This window comes from Onychostruthus taczanowskii, unplaced genomic scaffold, assembly GCF_017590055.1.
Source record: "Onychostruthus taczanowskii isolate IOZ18803 unplaced genomic scaffold, ASM1759005v1 scaffold1, whole genome shotgun sequence".
Lineage (NCBI taxonomy): Eukaryota > Metazoa > Chordata > Aves > Passeriformes > Passeridae > Onychostruthus > Onychostruthus taczanowskii.
In genome coordinates, this window is record NW_024496525.1 from 8012423 (window position 1) to 8032401 (window position 19979).

The 19979-nt window shown below is 41.2% G+C and overlaps 1 protein-coding gene across 4 annotated transcripts in view; it reads right to left on the bottom strand.

Moving 5' to 3' along the window:
• RAD51B (RAD51 paralog B) overlaps nt 1-19979 on the bottom strand; it is a 363400-nt gene that overhangs the window by 145197 nt on the left and 198224 nt on the right. For all 4 annotated transcript variants that reach the window (XM_041396628.1, XM_041396651.1, XM_041396635.1 and 1 more), the window contains exon 9: nt 6422-6540. In XM_041396628.1, coding sequence (XP_041252562.1) covers nt 6422-6540 — 119 coding nt within the window. The remainder of the gene's footprint in view (nt 1-6421; nt 6541-19979) is intronic.

Below are 19979 nucleotides of genomic sequence, written 5' to 3' on the forward strand. Positions count from 1 at the left end.
GCAGACCTTCCTGAGCACCATCACACAACACATGCAGGACAACCAGAGGACAGGCCCAGACAGCATGGGTTTGTGAAAGGCAGGTCCTGCTTGACCAACCTGATCTCTTTCTATGACAAGTGACCTGCTCAGTGGATGAAGTAATATCTGTGGATGTCACTACCTAGACTTTAGTAGAGCTTTTGACACTGTTTTCCACAGCATTCTCATGGAGAAATTGACTTCCCATGGTGCAGATGGGTATACTGGTTGCTGGGTGAAACACTGCCTGGGTGGCCAGGCCCAGAGAGTGGTGGTGCAGGGTGCTATGTCCACTTGGTGACCAGCCACCAGTGGTGCTCCCCAGGGCTCAGCATTAGGGCCAGACCTATTTAACATCATCATCAATTGTCTGAGAGGATAAAGTAAACTACCAGTCAATTTGCAGGCAACAGCAAGTTGGGCAGCAATGCTGATCTATTGAAGGGTAGGAATGCTGTGCAGAGGGACCTGGACAGCTTGGATTGATGGGTCAGTTATATGGCATTCAGTAAGGTGAAGTGCTGGGTTCTGCACTTGCATCACAACCCCCCCAGACAATGCTACAGGCTGGGGGAAGAGTGGCTGGGGGCGCGGGTCGACAACTAGCTGACCATGATCCAGCAGTCCAGGTGGCCAAGAAGGCCAACGGCATCCTGGCCTCTATCAGAAACTGTGTGGCCAGCAGGAACCGGGGCAGTGATTGTCCCCCTGTACTCAGCACTGGTGAGGCTACACCACAAATCCTGTGTCCTGCTCTGGGCTCCTCCATACAAGAAGGACTGAGGTGCAGGAGCAGATCCAGAGAAGGGCAACAAGGCTGGTGAAAGGTCTGGAGCTGATGAGGAGTGTCTGAGGGAGCTAGACTTGTTCAGCCCGGAGAAAAGAAGATTCAGAGCAGAGCTGATTGCTCTCTACAACTCCCTGAAAGGAGGTTGTAGGTGGGTAGAGGTCGGTCTCTTCTCCCAGGTAACACGTAACAGAACAAGAGGAAATGGCCTCAGGTTGTGCCAAGGGAGGTTTAGATTGGATATTAGGAAAAAATATCTTCACAGAAAGGGTTGTCAAGCATGGGGACAGGCTGCTCAGGGAATTGATGGAGTTTCCATCCCTGAAGGTATTTAAAAGACATGTAGATGTGACACTTGGGGACATGGTATAGTCATGGACTTGACAGTGCTGGGTTAATATTCTTAAAGGTTCCAATGTGCATGATTCTGTGATTCTAAATACTCTTTCTTGAAAATGCCACAGGAAAGCACTGGCTTGCTATAACACTTCTACATGCATTTTTCCTCTGAGAATTTCAAAACATGATACAGAGATTAACACAATACTACAAGTCTCACAAATCCCTTGAAAACTATAAAATAAACCAGGCCCATAGAAGCTGCCATACCAGATCTGGGCACTGTCTCATGTAATCTAGGATCCTGCCTCCTGGACAAGAACAAAACGTTAAATATAGCATGGCAATGTATTTAACCCCATCAAAGACAGCTGAGAACACATGAAAAACAGTAACCTTAAAGCCTGCTGAGTCCAGTTCAGGAAAGAAGGATAATTATATACATAGGGGTAACTGAGGAGTCTGATAGTTTCTAGTGCAGGCCTGTTGGTTTTGGCCCAAACTCAAAGAGTGTGCATGTTTATGTATGCATTTCAGGAAAATGTCATGGTTAGCTACTTAAAAGAGTGCTTAGGGAGAATGAAGTACCAGTATCCAAAAAGATAATTCCCTTCACAAGGTATTTGTGTGAAACAATTAACTTTTCCCATGTTCTCACATGTTCTTATGCCACTGTGCTGCTGTTGAAACTATACAGCTCAGTCTCACCTCACTAGCTAAAAGACTCCTGCCTGCTGTTGTCCATGCTTGTGGGTTTTGGTGACATAAATGAATTTAAATGCAGACTAGAAATCTCTTTTGGCCCTCCCCCAGTGGTGCTGCTTCTGTCCTGGAGGAAACAAAAACCAGAACCCTGGCTTCTAGAAGGAAACAAAAGAGCAAAGTTCATCTGTTTGTTCAGAAAGCTGTTCCTCTCCTAGCAATAAAGCAAACCTAACTGATTTTCAGGCAGGCAGGACATCCCAGAAATTTCATTACTTTGCTGAACTGGCTGCTGTCTTATTAATGTTCACCAGACATAGGAAGGGTGGGGTGGAAAAAGGGATAGTTGGCTGGAAAATATCTACTGGACAAACAAAATAAATGTTTTACTTAATATATAAAAAAATCCCAAACGTGTAGGAATTCTATGTTCAGTTTCTTAAGGTTTATTATATACTTGCTCTGCCACCTGCTGCCCTGGCATTCCCCAAGGTTTCAGGAATAGGGACTATGTCCATGAGTTTTCTCAGAAACAAATACTGCGTGACTAAGAACAAGCATCTAGCAGCCCACTGGGCTGTCCAGGAGATACCACAGCTCTGGAAAACAGCTTGCTTGAATCTTCCTGAACCATCAGAGTATCACTCTGTGTTTTGAATGATATCACCCTTGGCCCAGTGCTTCTCCTCTTGATGGGTGGCATTCTGCAGCGAGGATTGGCATGTTGGGTCTACTACCTTGGAAGTCAGATATAATGAGGGAAAGTCTCTCGGAGACTTTCCCTCATTATATCTGTTGCCACCACTCCAGCTCCTCCACAGAAAGAAAGAGAGAAAGTAGATCCAGAAAGAGAATATTCTGGAGATCAAGTGACTGACTAAAGAATGAATTTTACCTTTTGAAAAAACAAATTGTATCCACTGTGGAAGGAAAAGGGACATGTATGTCTGGTGGAAGCAAGGCCAGGTGACATGGGCAGAATACAGAAATGCTATTGGCCATGGTAGGGGGAAAATTTGTGTGGTCAAAGCTCAATTGGAGATAAAGCAGACCAGAACTGTGGTGGACAATACAAAGAGTTTTTTTTTCAAATATATTAATGGCAAAAGGCAGCATAGAAATAACATCATCCCATTACAGGATGCAGATTGTCAACCTTACAAACAAGGATGTGGACAAGGCAGAGGTGTTTAAATGCATTCTTTGCCTCCATCTTCAATATAGATGATGGGCCATGGGACCCTCTAGTCCTGAGCTAGAGGACCATGACTCCAAGAATGATCAATTCCCAGCTGACCCTGAAATTGTGATGAATTCACAATTCATCAGTTGTGAATTGTCCCATCTATGGGGCCTGATGGGACTCATGTGAGGAGCTAGCTGACATCATCACAAAGCCTGTCTCAATGATTTTCAGCAGTCTTGGGAATCCTGAGAGGTCCCATCTGACAGGAAGCTGGACAACATTATCCTGATTTTCAAGAAGGCCAAGGAGGACTCAGAAACTACAGGCGTGGCAGTCTCAATTCAGTGCCTAGTAAAATCATGGAAAAGATTATTCTGGGAAGTGCTGAAAAACACCTGGAAGACAATGCAGTTGTTGATCACAGCCAGCATGGCTCCATAAGGGGAAAGTCCTGCTTGTTGAACCTGATTTCCTTCTACAACAGGGCAACCCACCTAAAAGACCTAGGAAAGCCAGCAGATGTAAATTTCTTGGATTTCTGCAAGGCTTTCAGTATCCTTTCGGACAAATTGTCCAGGCCACAGATGGATAAATACATCATGCATTGGGTGAGCAACTGGCTCACAGGTCAGGCACACAGGGATGTAGTGAGCAGAGTGACATCAGAGTGGGGACCTGTCACTAGAGGGGTTCTGCAAAGCTCCATCCTCAGCCCTGTGTTCTTCAGCATCTTCATTAATGACCGGAATGCAGGGCTCAAAGGAATACTACGTAAGTTTGCCAATGGCACTACATTGTGAGGAGCTGTTGACTCCCTCAGAGGCATGGAGGTTCTGCAGAGAGACCTTGACAAATTAGAGATGGGTAATCACCAACTATGTGAAGTTTCTATGATTCTATGGTTTCTATCTTTCTATGGCAAGCTCATTCCTTATACAGTATTGATTCTGTAAGGTTAAAAATGTAGAAAAGGAGTAAAAACTTGGTTTTGAAACTAATCATTAGGTTTTCACCCTAATCCCCAGACCAACTGTGTGCTTTCAGTAATTCCCTGGGGCAAAATTTCACTTTAAAACCAAGACTACAGATAATCACAAGTTTTTGGTTGTTTTTTTTTTTTTTTTGGTTTTTTTTTTTTTTTTTTTTTTTTGGTTGTTGGGTTTTTTTGTGGGGTTTTTTTTTAGTATGACAATCTGTAAATGTGATTACTGACTTGGTAATTTTTGAATCTTCCTCTTAAGCTTCTTTAAAAAGTGCTGGCTTTCAAAGCGCTGATATCTAATACCTCCTGGCAAAACCACTTTACGATGACTGAAATGGCATCTCAAGAACTGAGGCACCTTTATTCACAGCTCATTTCTGAAAGTGGGTCTGAAGCAAATATAAAGGAGCATATGTGTGTAAAATGATAGTAATTTGATCAATACAGTGCTGTGATAGGTAGGGTAACTCCAGATGCCTTCCTCTAACTGGAAACGGCATGTCTAGCTGAAACATTTCTATGAGTTTAAGAAACAAGAATTTATCTGAAAAAGGACACAAATTTCAGCAACAGGAAAATACCTACAGGACATCATGGACATATCCCATTTCAGTCATGGACTTCACAGGCACATCACTATTTATATCACATTTCTGTTTCAAATTACTTTGGTTTCAATAATATGTACTAACATTTACTTTAGGGTTGGTTTTTTTTTTTTCACTGTAGCTTTAGTTTCTTTGCTTAATTAAAACAGAATGAGCACATAGCTTCACTTGTAAGCAAAGTGGTGCACCTGATAAATCCAATAAGGAAGAGAGGAAAACTCTATGAAGCAGACCGTAATTTCAAAGGCTTGAACACAACTTTTCATACATTTGTGATCTATTCTTTCTCAGAAAAAAAATCAGAAAAAACTACATGTAATATGTGAATTTTCCTTAGGAAAGCTGTCTCCTTTTTTCCACTACCAGAGCAATGTTCTTAATCTGTTTTAGCTGACTTTGTGCATCATGAAGTAGCACAGAGCCCAGTTTCTGCCCTTTACCCTCTGCCAACTCCACCTCTCATGTAACTCTGAAGCAATCCAGGAAATTTATGAACAGCTTTGCATTTTGCAAACTTAGTATTTCTATAAAAAAAGAGAACTCATTACAAACCAGAATATGAAGCAGTACATAATAAAATGTCTAAGACCAGCATCAGTAAGACTATATTTCTATGCATAGCCTTTAGAAGTGAGTACAGAAGGTGCCTTTTCTACCTGCAATTGACACACTTAACCTTCTACTTCAAAGTCCAGACTACTACTGCTTCGAAGTAGTCCACAACTACTGAAGAAACAGGAGTGCTATCATTAAAATTTTACTTCTAATAAATAATTCTCTAAAAAAACCAGATGGCTTCCTCTCCTCTGGTGCTAAAGACTGCAATTTAAAAGTGAGAAACTTTGTGTTGTGACAGTAAACCCAGGAGCACCAACCTGGACGCACATGTGTAGTAATGGTATAGGAGTAAGATGGTACAAATATCACGTAGCAATTTTTCTGACAGCTCTCTATTTTAACTGGCAGGAAATCAATAACATTAAGACTGAGGGTCACAGCCTTTGGAAAGAGTTACATCAATGCAAAAACAGAACAGACAAAGCCAAAAGAGATTATAACCACAGATATCCCAAGGGACAGATGAAATCATGCATTATTATGTTTTTAAAAACAAAAAAAAAATAGTTCCCTCAATCATACCCCAAATGTCTTGCCTCCCAGTTTTTCCATTTTTTAAATTAAGAGGTGAAGATTGCAATCAAAGATGCTACTATGTTTCACTTAAAAGCATAAAGTCTCAGTGAAAAGGGTGACTATTCTCGTACTTGCAGGCATACTTCTGGGAAATTGGTACGATACCTACTGCTCAAAGTTAAGCTTGCCGGTGCAGGCAGCAAACTTCTACTCACAAACAGCAGTCACAGAAAGCAGAATGCTCCCTGTCCTAACAGTCACAGCTGAAATTGGGCACAAAGAGTGGGCAGCATGACAGCAACACAATCATGGCAGTGAAAAGACTAAGTTTCTCCTGTCCTAAAATTCCTATGCAACAAAGTACTTTAAGGATTACCTTTCATCTCCATGATGTAGAATGCATTAAAGGCTCAAGAAACTTGTACACCTGTACCAACTGTGACTCAGAAAGGCCCATCCTAATACATGGAGGCACTGGAGTGATGGTCATCCCTTACAAACAAAGGACACTGACCACCTCCACCCCAAATAAACAACTGGGCTCTCAGCTACCAAGTTCTCAAAACCTGTAGCATAACCAGAGAGGCTGAAGGACACAGCCCATCTGACGAAGCACTGCTGGTGTAGCTTTATTTAAATTCTCTCTGCTGTTAAGTTCTCACCTGTCTTGTTGGCAAGTCATGGTATTGTAGTATGAGCCTGGTGTTGATGCTGTGACTCCACGTGTTGCCAAGGGCTGCTGTCACATAAGCAGAATCCCTCTTCCCACTCACAGAAGATCCTGAAGATAAACATGATAGAAACTTCATCAGGACTGTGGCACAGAGAAGGGTTCAGCATTAAAACTTCATCAGACATCTCAGATTATTCCCTAAGCTAGGTAATTACAAATAGCACTTAAGAGATGGCACTGTTGCATTAATTTCCTACCTTTCTGATGTTTTTATACAACTGTAGTGTGAATTCTCTATCTCAGCCTCTGACATCAACGATAAGTGCCAAGAATTAAGGAGATGTTGCTGATGTAACTGTACCCCTGTTTAGAGCTGGCAGCCACCATTCCACACCACCAAGTAGCAATTCACATACCCCTGCTAGTGGGCTCCTCACTACAAAGGGCCCATACATTCCAAAAGTAGCTAATGTTGGCATAAAACAGTCACAAAATTCACACCAAATTTCCCTCAAATAATTTATCTGCTATTATGTAACAGAAGGAGTACCATATTGCTGTTGCAATCCTGAGCCAGGCACTCAAATGGTTAAATGTCTGGAACCTGCTGCTATTACCCTACGGAGATATCACTCCTCAGCAATTCCTAATTCTGCATTCCTTCAGGCCTAAAACCTGTCCCTAAGTGAACAGAAGTGTGTAAGGCTTGTGGCAGGACAAGCTAATTGCTGTAATTTATGTTATTTTCTTATACAGGAGAAAGCACATTGTACCAAACAGTGTCAGCCCCTATCTGAAGGGGGCAAATCCTCTTCTGTAAAGTTATTAAAATTTATGACTTTGGTGCAAAGCAGTTAGCAAACCTGGAGCAAATTTACAGCAAAGACTTTTTGCAAGGTGAAAGGGAATGCCTCACTGGAAAAGTTTTCATTTTATAAGGGATCCTCCTGCAAACTGATGCATTAGGCAGATATAGAGGTACAAAAAGAAGTGAAGCAAACAGGAGGAAGCAGCACCAGCTTTGCAAAGAAGTTCAAGGGCAGTGACAACATGTGCTGCATTCCTTCTTCTTGCCCTAAACACAAAAAGATAGTAAATGTCTCAGAGGAAGGAAAGAGGATATGTTAAGAAAACAGATTTATGTTGAAACATGGCCTTAAAAAAACCTTGGACTTATCTTTTCTGTTATTTCAACCACTACTTAGACATTAATGAACTGGACAAAGGAAGTGGATAAATAACACTGTTCAGAGAGAGTGTTTTTTTTTTTTTCTTTCCAGCATGGCATTGCCTTGTGCTTCCAAACCCTGATGTTTTCATGCTTAGAGATGGGAGTATCACACCAACACTGGCCCAAGAAGAAAACAGGCTTACAAGACTGTGCTCTCTGCTCAGAGGTCCCCAAACTCTCCAAGATGAACCACGGCAGAGTGGTATGGAGTGCTTACCCGTGCTGTGGGGTAGGTGCTTCCACAGCACCTACAATGTGCAGTCAGCTGATGGGCAGCAGTTCCAGTGTCTCCAGTGGGCTTAAAGCCAGGTTTTACCCCAGTCACTGCTGGCATCATGGTTTCTGTTCAGGACACAGGTGATACAGGGAGTGCAGGGATTAGGGAAAGTAAGAAAACAGACCTGACATACAGATGAGAGAAAGGTGACATCTCAGTATATGCATGCAGTAAGGGAGTTTACTCCCAAAGCACAGAGGTGGGATCCTGGCATGGGGAGGTGAAGGTGAATGTTAGAGGGCTGGAGGAAGATGTCTGAACAACTCCCTGCTTTCTGTATCAGGTCCAGATCTAGTAAAATGGGTGACTTCAATTCCTGTAAACACTCCCTCCTTCCTCACACACACACAAAATAGAAAGAAACTAATCATCAAAGCAGACAGGCCAAGGACTGTATGAGATGCCTGTTCCACTGTCTCCTGTGAAAGTGACCTTTTCAGAGCACTGGCAGAGACACCAGCAGACACCGTATCTGTTCTGGACTGCAAACACAGAGGAGGAGCTGGCTGCTTCACTCTCACTGAACAGCTGTCACAAGTGAAAATAAAGCTGCTTGTGGTCTGAGTCAAATGCAAAGTAAATGCCTCTCCACAACCAGGGGAAAAACAAAGAAGAAAGGGTGATTCTTCAACTGTGGCCCACAGTGCTGCTTCCAAGCAAAAGCAGCTCGCACTGAGCTCCAGTGCCCAGGAAGGAGCTGGCAGTAGAACTGGGCCACAACACTTGGCCCTACTTATACCTGAGAATGAGATTCATTTTGTTTCTGCATATCAATGCAATCAAAACAAACTTTCTGTAAGTAACTTCCCTGTCACTGAGAGAAATGACACATATAGGCAGGATGGGGAAAGTGGCTTTATTTCACCTTCCATTTTTCACTGGAGGGAACAGCAGGATTAAATCTATTCAGATCAACAGTGCTTCTGGGATTATTCTATTATGCCAAACCAGAGCATTGCAAATACAGAGCTGGTCTCAAAGACCTTCTTGTCCCCTGCATATAAGGTGGTACATTTTAGAGACTAAATCCTCATGTAACCAAGTCCCAGTTCTTGCAAGTATGTTGGAAGGTGATTTAGTAATAAAGACACTTCAGTTCCATTGGTTTCTTATCCAAGGAAATTTTGGATAACTAGACCAGTATCTTGAACCAAATGAAAAAAATGTCCTAAACCAGCCGTTTTTTAATGCAAGAAGTCTGTGCAGGCAGAATGTGACCATAGTCTTGATTTAAAAACCCCAACATGTTCCTTGTTGGTACAACTGCACAGAACAATTAGTTCCACCTTGCCCACATTCTCAAATATTGATTTTTTTTCTTCCCATATGGACGTATCACTGTCTGGCAGGTTCATCCCCAACTGGGCCCTTTGCAATGTCTATCAATTGGTAATTTAAAAATATTTTCTCATCAAATGTTAAAAATGGATTGATGAATTAAATGACAGTGAAATAACAAAACAGTGAAGCAACAAGTTCCCAAATCTTTCAAATCTTCACATCATGCCATCTTTATTAAAGCTTGGCCTATCAAAAAGAAGGAAAAAAATCTCTCTGAAAGTACAAAGAAAATATTTATAAAGAATTAAACCACTGAGCTCAACAAAAACAGCACACCATGCAATAAGAATGAAAGTACTTTGCCTCTCACTCAGGCTGTGCAGCTTTCCGGTTCACTGGCAGAGCTCAAAGACCACTACTTTTCACCTGCATTGCATTTAGTCTGTATTTCTGGTGCAGATCTCTAACAATGAGACCAGAAGAAAAAGAAGAAAAAATCCCCTTCAACCCCTAATCTATTTTTTTCCTTTGTCACCTATTCAGAAAGTACAAGTATAAAAACATGCAATGGTGGAAAAACCCATCACACAATAAAACACAACCCACAGGACAAACTCATCTGTGAGGTAACTAACCACAGTGCTCTTCAAACTCCCACTGCTGGCTTCTGCCCTTTTCAGCCCTTCTCCACAGCTTTTTCTTAAGTCAAAAGGCAATTCTGATTCTCTTACCCTACAGTGGTGACCGTCTCTGCACTGCTCAGTTAAGGTATGGCTCAAAGCACACTATTGACTTCATACAGTCTTTTATTATTTAGGACACATGGCAGGAAAAAACAGTTGCTGCTGTAAGAAATCAAGCTTGGCCACAAGACTAGCCATGGGAAAATACTAACTTTTAAAATGCTTATGCTCTCCCTTTTATTATGAGAGGGAATCTGGCAGTTTTACTTCTAAAACCTCCTAGTTCTAAATCTTTACAAACTACACCCTCCCCCAGATTATTCCATATTACTTCAAATTTCAATTAAGTAGAAATATTTTATCAGGAAGTTGGAGTTGTTCAGCAATCAATGACACGTAAATTAGTTTTCCTTTTTTTTCAAAGCAAAGTCATCAAAATATACTTAACAAACAAAGCAATTAAGTGTAACCCCCTATAATCCCCAGTTTAAAAAAACCCCAAATGTCTTATGTGCTGATTTGAGATTACACTAAACAGGCTGTTTGATTCAGCCATCATCATCATGAGACCAAAAGCTGCCAGTTATAGACTCCAGGTGCAAAGTTCTGATGGAGCCAGCAGTGAATGCAATAGAAAGGGAATGAGCTCACTTCTCATTTTGGAGAACAGAGTTCATTTATCTCATGTGCTCCAAACAGGTGAGTCTTCACACTTCTTTGTTTACATATTTATGTCTTTATGTGTCCACACTCTGGGTGATTTTTTACATGATTAATCTGATATTAGATCAAGATTAAGGTCCTTTTTGCTGTTTTTTTTCCCCAGGTCATTCATTATTTCCATTGCAACAACTCCTAGAGCTCTCATCTTCAAGATGCAAACCACTAGACAAATAGAGAACAAAAAGATAGCTCCTGACCTAAGGATCTTTTTTTCATGAGAATTGCAGATTACAAATTTCTCAGCTGCTAATGATTATTTCCCACTTACAAAGAATCTTCCCTAAGGGATGAGAGAAAATGCACCAAAATATGTGAGAGGCCAGAAAAACTGTGTATAAATAAGGACTTTGAGTATTCCTCATGAAATATTTGAAGCTTTTTCAAATAAGTAATGTTAACCTTTATTCTACCCCCAAAAAATCAGCAGCAACCTTTATGCAGCTCAAAATTTAGGAAGGGTCCACCAGAAAACTGGAGAGATGGTGGTGTACTTTTAATCCCAGCATGCCCACTGTTACCAGTGTGGTTTACACCAGATCTCATTCCCTCATTGAACTCATTGGAGAGCTCACGTCAATTCTCTTCTGAGTTGAGAAAGAGACACACACATGCTAGCACTGAGACTCCTGCCTGATGACCTAAAAAAGGAACTGACATTAAGAAATGAAAAAATCCAGCTGGTCTGATTTCTTGCCAGACAATCACCAGCCATGACCAAAACAATCAGGTCTCAGGAGATCTGTGGAGGTGGGAAGACAGCTGGTGGTTTACAGCACCTGAAACAGGGCCCAAATCAGGCAATTGTGGAGCTAAGAGCCTTGGGAACAGATCTTTCTTTTTACTGGTGAAAATGTTCTGCCTCTGTTGCCTGACACCACACCACAAAGTGGTGAGTTTCCAGCTCTCTAGCATTGCTGCAGTGCTACTGCAAATGACAGAACAAGCAGTGATTTGGTGGGAGGGATGGTGAGGCACAAGTAGAAAGCAGTTAAGTCAATTCCCTTCTGTATCCAAGGATAAATGTTTTACCCCTCAGGTAAACCTCCTTCCCCTAACAGCAGTCTTTGAGAAATTTCTTCCTTTTCTAAAATCTAAAATTATACTAATTTACACCACCCTCTCAGTATCCAGAGCTCTTTCCCACATTGCTTGTCATTAAAACTTAAAGCAGCTTCTTCTTTTGAACCTCTCCTATGCAGTCACTTCTTCCTGTCTCTCCAAGATTAGACAATAAAATCACAAACCATTGAGCTAAGGGAGGAAAAAAAAGCAAAACCCAAACAATCCAGATGTAGCATTTCATATGCTTGTACATATAAAGGATACATAGGCTGAAAAACAAAGCTTGCCCATTCATGGCATCTGGCAATGCTAGGGCCCTGTGATCCAGAAAATGCTTTTAATTATCACCTCACCAATCATGCTACAAGTTACTGCTGTAATTTTTTTGCTTAAGTTCCCTCAGGGAATGAAACAGATCATGATATTAATCAGAAGGTATGTAAGAGGGAGGGGGCAGAATGCTAGAATTACATGTATGTAGGTCCCTTAAGGTTTGAATAAAGAAATGAGATTTAGAATCCCACTGTCAGAGCAACTGAAGCCTTGCATGCTGCAAGCCTCAGCCCTCTGACCTACAGAGCCATGGCATTATCATATCTGATTTTCCCAGGATGGTTCATCTCAGCTGCTAAACTTCATCACTCTCTGCTATGTTTACCCATCATCTGGATTCGTCACTTCTGAACTTTCCAGACTAGAATTGAATAAGCCTGCTGTCACACTCACCCCTCCATAACAGCCTGAAGCCTGGAAGCCTAACTGGCTGAATCCCAGAAAGGCAGAACAAAAGTTAATACAGCTGGAGGAGGAAAGTGAGACAGAGCTCTGAAACTGCAGTGAGTTTCAGAATGCAGTTCACAGCAATATGGTCCTGCTAAGATGCTTCGGTCTGAGAGGCAGATTATTCCCACAGTCAACATTTTTTTTCCATAAAATATGTCTGGGTAAAGAAACAGTGTCATGGCAATTTAGCTCTCATACCCAGGAAGTTGTCACAGTGCACGCAAAAGCAGCAGCACTCCAGTCTGCAAATGAACCTTAAATTCAGTCACAGAGCAGCAGGGCAATGGGGGTAGGAGGGAGAGAGAGTCCAGTTTCTGTTGCACAATGAGTTCTCCAGCGAAGTGGCCAATAAAAGCACCAATTAGCACTAATTTACCCAGGGAATTTCTGACACAGCTGCCCATCTCCCAAGGAGCGGGCTGATGCTGTGTGCCCACACGGCAGATGGAAAAGGACAGTAGGTGTATGCAGGCTAGTTTTCAATAGCACTGACTTCTTCCTTGGTAAATATATTCTGCTAAGAAGCCACAGGGAGCATTGTACTGCTACAGTCAGGTCACTGCCAGCACCTGAGTTTGCTCAATTAACACTAGTGCTAACAGCCTACACTGGGATGGATTTCCTCAATATACTCAGCATAAAATGTCTAAAGGAATAACAATTTCTGATCACAGCCTAGTAACATGGCTTTGAACTAGTGAATAAAGTTATACATCCTTTTTACTCCTGAGCACAGGAGTATTTTAGTAGTATTTCTCCAAATAATTTTCAAATTTAGTGACAACTTCTTTATACAGTGAGGTGAAACATGCAATAATTACAACTCCACAGTGGGGCTAATAACCACAAGGATTATGTTTAAAAAGCAGTGTTAAATAGTACTTCAGATTAAGATTGCACTTCAAACTGAGCAAACTGCTTTACTTTGCATGATGACCATCAGAATTTCTTTGAAAATTTAGCCTTCAGCATTCTTCACACTGGTCCCATACATTACAGTTGCAAGAATTCCCTTTAGGTGTAAATAAAAACAACAATCTTAGAGCTGTAAAGCTTGTATCATGAGCCAGAGTTATCAAAACTGAAATTCCAGAAGGAAGCAATCCTCCTTCAGCCTGCAACACGGAAACAGAGGTCAGCCAAACATGTGGGGGATTGAAATGACTGTTTGCAAATTACAGCTGTTCACATCTGGAGTTCAGATTTGGCCAAGCACTTAATACTATCAATCACAAAAGCTGAACTGGAAGAATGTTTTGGTTGTGTGACTAAGAACATGAAAGTTAGAAAACATTAAATGCAAAAAACTGCTACGTGCAATTTCAACTCTGCCTTTCAAACACAACAACGGATTCAATTATTTCTCCCAATGGGTATCATCACGGTTGACTGTGGCATTTCTCAACTGGCATTTAACCACAAGTCTGCACTTGCCAATATTGGTTTCTCTGGCTGTATCTATTTCTCAGCACAGAGTGGCTCCTGACACAAGGATGCAACCTCTTCTCTTCTGGGCTGGCCGATCAAACCTTACATATAGACCTAGCTTCTTCAAAACCCAGCTTGGAGTAGCTTCTGAACATAAATTAATTGGACACTTTCACTTTTCTTTCTTTTTTTTTTTTTTTTTTTTTTTTTTTTTTTTTGCACAGCCAGTATATACATGTAGAGAAAATGTGTTCCCTCTCACTGTAAGATGTATGACAAAACATTTTAGTACATGCAGACACCACAGGGCTCGCTGTTCAGAACTGACTCATCTCCAAAGCTGAAAATACATAGATATTTATGTACTTAGGCACACACACACACAAAGGCAGTATAAAGCACGCAGGATGTTGAAATGACTGACAATTACAGGGGTCTGGCTTCACTCTATAAATGATGCAGACTTTCCAGGAGTTTCCCAGCTAGTCAGTCCCTCTCTTCACAACACAGTCGCCCATCCTGAAGCAAAGGAGGTATATGCTTTTTTTTCTAATCTCATTCTCAAAAAGGAATGACTTACTTTATCTGAATTAAGCAAATAAATTCAATTTTGGACAACAACCAAGACTGGAAAATTTCATCCTGATAAGTGTTTCTGACTGATGACAGAGGGTTAGAAGGGAAACAGTTATACACCCTTAACTATAGGAGGTTCCTTCCGCTCCTGCTATAATGCAAAATATTCCAAGATGTGCCAAATTTTCATGGTAGTCTGCATCAGGCAGTGACAAGACACCAAAGTGCTCTGTGGAGACTAATGTATAAATCCAAAATGATCTTTTGACTGCAATGACTCTTTTCTCCTGAGATGTATTACATTTTTTAAAGCCAGTGAAAAATAAAAGAATTGCAAAATATCACTTTTAATCCTTGGACTAAAAAATGGTTGAATCCTCCAGAGGCCAGTCAGAGCCAGAAACAATTTTTTTTTTCCCAGGTTTGGGGGGGCAGGGGGAGGGCAAAGGGAAAGCGAGAGAGCAAAGAGTGGTTCGTTTCAAATAGCAACATTGTCCAAAAGGGTGAAAGGGAACAGATGGCCATGGAGAATGCAGCCTCAGAGCCCTAAAGAAAAGGGCTATTTTGACAGATCTCGCTGTTTCCTATTCAAGCATGAACATTCTGGCATGGAGAGTTAAGACGATACAAGGAACAACCTCTGTTCCCAGCAACTGACTATGGGCAACTGGCCTCTGAAGCTCTCTGAGAAAAACAACATGAGACAGACAGACAAACAGATATGGCAGCAAGCCCAGATCCCAGCCACCAGGAAAGGGAAAAAAAAACCCCAAAAACAAACAAAAAAACCCCCCAACCAAACCCAAACATCAGAAGGGCTAGAAACAGCTGCCTTTTCCTGGCTCCAGCACAGAGCATTAGAAAGAGCCTGTCCAGCCTTTCTCATCTTCCTTTTCGGTAAAAACTTCTTGAAGGGGTCACCCTCAAGCTGTTGGTCTTTGTCCTAAGGAGAGGTGAAAAAGAGGACAGACCAGAGCTCAAGTCTGGCTCAATGAAACCTGCTTCCTTTAATCACAAAGACCTCCCTCCAGCAAACTATGAAGAACTCTAAACATAAAAATGCATAATTAATGCTTGATTTTTGCATGCAAAAAGGCTGAGAAATTTAAAGTTGTGGCTCTCACAGTATCTGTAATTTGTTTGCATAGAATACAGAAGAAAACCATTATATGTGAGGGCAGGGAAAATTGCATCTGCTGTGGGAAACACTGCTAATGTGTGTCCTGACTTTTCTATTAATCTTATCAAGAGAGTGCACCAAGAGCTGTTTCATTCACCAACTCTGGATATGTGCTATCACACAGAGATTTCAGTTTTGAAGGACAGCTTCACACCTACACCCAAAACTTAAAGAGGAACCTGAGCCATTAACTGTAACCAGACATCACTGTTTCCAAAGTCCATAGAAGAAGGGATAAATCTCAGTTTGTGAATTTCTCTCTGATTTCCTGAATAATTTTTATGCTTAAAGCAGAGCCTTAAGCACTGCCTGTTTCCCAGCCAGAGCTTGCCCATGGGCAGAAGCACTGAGTGATACCTTCCCTTTTCACTGCAGTGGGGACCAGAGCAATGGCAGTTTCACCCTACAGATGCAGGGAGGGAAAGAGGGGGTATATGGTATAAACATTAACTATCTTCACAATCCTTCCCTGAGGCAGGAAAGTGGCTATCATCTCAATTTTAATATCCTCCTTTTTAAAAATCATTGAAGGAAAAAGATAATAAAGAACTGTGGGTGCTCACATGCCAGAACTCCAAATGAAGAAATGCAAATGCTACATACTGATCCTATCTGTGCCTTTGTTCCCTCATCTGTGAAATACCATTTGTTTACTTTAGTCAATGAGTAGTAAAAGTGTAGAAAAATAGACACCAGGAAGAAACCAGCTCAACATCCTTAGCAATCCAATTATTATTAAAGTCTTAATTTTCTACAATACAAATTATTAATTTGTGGGGGTTTGTCGTTTTCACAAAGGATAGCTAATGTAGTCATTACTAGTTGCAATCGTTAATTAGTAACTAAACAGATAGGATCTGACTAGTGGAAGTAGTCACACAATAAATAAAATACCTTATGTTAGGTTAAATCAGATAAATTCTGGTTTTTTTCTTCTTAACCATGAGCTTCCTAGGAACGAGTAACTGCTCAAGGCTACACTTATTAAGGGAAACTCAAATGTGGATTATTGCTAAATACTAAGAAGCATTTAACTTGTGGATTCAACTTTCTTCCCCATGTTTCCTTGAGTAAAGCCAACCTAGTCCCCCATAGTTTTCATTCTGCTTTACTTTTAATATGAGTCCTTTTGGTCACTGCAGGAGTAACCAATAATGCTCACAAACCAATTCTGTCTTTCACATTGCAGGACAGGTGGTCCCTCAGTATATTCCCACACATTCCAAATATTTTAAGTGTTCCACATCTGTTGTCTAAAACATTTTTAGTTCCCTGCAAGAACAGTAGGAGATGAAAACAAGAAGTTATATATAACATAGCAACTGACCTTGTATGGCACATGAGCTCTCTGTCATTTCAACAAGATTATAAATTTCAAAAAAGAGCTCAATCTTAATTCGTTATACTGTACAGCTATCTTGCAGAGAAGATAACTTGAGAATTAATTTATGACAGCTGAAATAGCCAGACAATAAAACTGAATCTAGAGAGGACCCTTTCTCCCCCACAGGAATCTGCTGATCTACAGGGAATTTTTAAAAATTAAAGAGTTAAGGTGATTCACACATTTTCTCACCATACAAACCCCTCTATCTGCTTTAAAAAATTCATCAAAACATCTCCCATGTATGTACAAGTAATCTTGGTTGGAATTTTATAAGAGTTTAGTGTTGGCCTACAGCAGGTATGGAAACACTAGATGCTTTTTTTTCCCCCCCGCTACAAGAACGAATCTAAGCAATGTACTTTAAAAACGTATGGCTGCAAGTATTTCTACTCACTTAACAGAGCCATTGGTCAAGATTTCAAATGAGGAAATTCAAAGTACTACTTGCATCTTAACCAGCAGGTTACTCGTAGCAGGCAGAAAATAACTGCCTGGGCTGTGCTTGGGAGAGGCGGCGAGGGCTGGAATTTCTGCTCTCGCTCGAAGTGCTGCGAGATGGCAGCAGCTACCAGCAGCTGGGGGTCTGGTCTGCATCTCGAGCAGAAGCTGGCACATCTGGCTGAACCAGCACTGCAGCTCCACTGGGCACCAGATTGTCTCAGACTGTAACAGGAGACTGGCCCCTGCTGCATGGCCAACGTCATTTCCAACAAGATAATGACATTCCTTCAGGTACTTTGCCAGCACAACCACACCCATCAGTTAGGAAAGCTAATATCTCATCATATGAGATATTAGCAGTACAAACACGATCTCCACAACCATGCAACAGAAACAAGTGCACAGGCTTTTGGTGCTGCTGTTTTGTTTTTCCAATTAAAAAGAAATCTAATCTGAGCTACACTGAAATGTTATAGGGGAACCCGGTGTGACAGACCTCCAGACGTGCCTCATGGCAAAGGATATCACCATGTGACTATGTTCAAATACTAGAACATCTACAGAGTAAATGTCTAAGAACTTCCCACGGAGCCAAGACTAAAACTTAGGAAACTTAACCAGACTTGCCCCAATTAGTTTTGGAAGAGAGGCTGCCTTCGTCCAGCCCTAAAGAAACACTGACTGTAAGGCACAGACTCTCAACAGCACATAATGGCAAAGCGATGCTGGATATGAATGAGCCTATAGACACCTTCACCAAAACCACAACTGGATGTATGGTAACTGGCACAGACCCACAAAGAAGAGGATTTTAGAGGTTTTTGTAAAAGCAAAGAACTCGGACTCACTCATCATAAACTCCACACAGGCTCTGACATGCTCTCACCACAGCAAGAGCTGGAAAGACAAGATAAAAGAAAGAGGGACAATCATGCTGAGGATCATCACTGGGTACCGCAGCAGAAGCCAGAGAGATGAGGACTGTGGGAGTTCCACATAACTTTTAAGTCCTACCTTTTGAAAAACATTTCTGAAGCAGAGATGTTAGTATGCTTTAACTCTACAAAATAAGAGGCTACCAGTGGCTGAAAGTCCACTGAGAAATTAAACTTGCATTCAAAAGCTGCTGTGTTCATGTAAATGAAAGATGATAACACAGATTTGCAGGAAGTACTGTCACACCATCCTAGCCTGGAAATAAACCGTCCTATTAGACACATAAAAATAGTATCATATGCCATGTGAGAAAAACAATACCCTAGTTTTTTACTTTCACCAAGGAATGGCTACTTGGAAGACGACTATGCCAGTAGCACCCTGCAAGGACTGTTCCCTAAGTTGTGACACATTTCCATCCCTTCTATACTACTGTTGCTCTGAACTTCTGAATCAGGGGTGAGTTGCTAAGCTGCACATCCAGTGATATGAAGCATGTGCCTGTTTTCCAGCGTAACCTAATTGCCGGAAAGTAAAGCAACTTCAGTCATTGACCAATTAGGTAATTCCAGGCATTTTTACTTCATACCCTTAATCCATCCTCTCCAAAAATCAGCACTGTGATTTCACCATACGTCCTGGAATCAATGAACCAACTGACTTTTGCTTCTAGAAAGCAACACCATGGGCAAGTTCATTCTGCCTGATGTGACAAAAGAGACATACAATGGGAAGACCATCTATTCCACATAGATGCAAAACAAAGTAACTGTTGTTTTCCCCTCTGTTCTGGATCTGCTTATCCTGAGGCATAAACTCCATGATTTGATTATATTACACTTTGAAACAATTCAAATTTCTTCACACTTAGGCTAGGAGTATGTAAAACAAATAATTTGAGTGCTGTGATGGAATACAATCCCTGGGGAACACCACATGTGTTTCTCAAGCAGAACTTGTACCATGGAGCCCCTGACTTTGAAAAGCAAATGAGCAAGAACAGTAATTAAAAAGTAGAATAAATATGAGATGAACTTTGTTACCAAGTAACAATAAATATGATTAAAGATAATACACTTGTTATACATAAGAAAGGACTAAATATGGGCTAAGTAGTGTGTTAGTGAATGTGGTTAAACATCTTGACCTTCTTGTGAAGCCAACTTTGAATTTTGCCCTTACAAAAGTTCCCATAAAAGCTCTGCACTGGTAGAAAGCTTCTGTAACTGACAGAAGGCTACAGGTGGCCTAGGTGAATGGAATGTGAGATTCAGAGCTAACCCACAACAGTGCAGAGTCATCTCACAGAGCCTTACATCCAAACTCATGCATGAAGCAAAATGTCAACAAAAAGCTGGAGGCCCAAATAATGTGGAAAGACTCATTTCCTCCATAAAACATGATGCCTTAGGTTTTAGCTTTTATACTTTTCCAATTCTGTACTGCTTTAGTGTGTACTTCTGAGCTTCATATTAAAGGATGGTAAGCTCTCTTTTCAGAGTAGCTAGACAAAACAATTCCTTTCCTAGCTTGGGACCAAGGACAATGACCCAAATTTC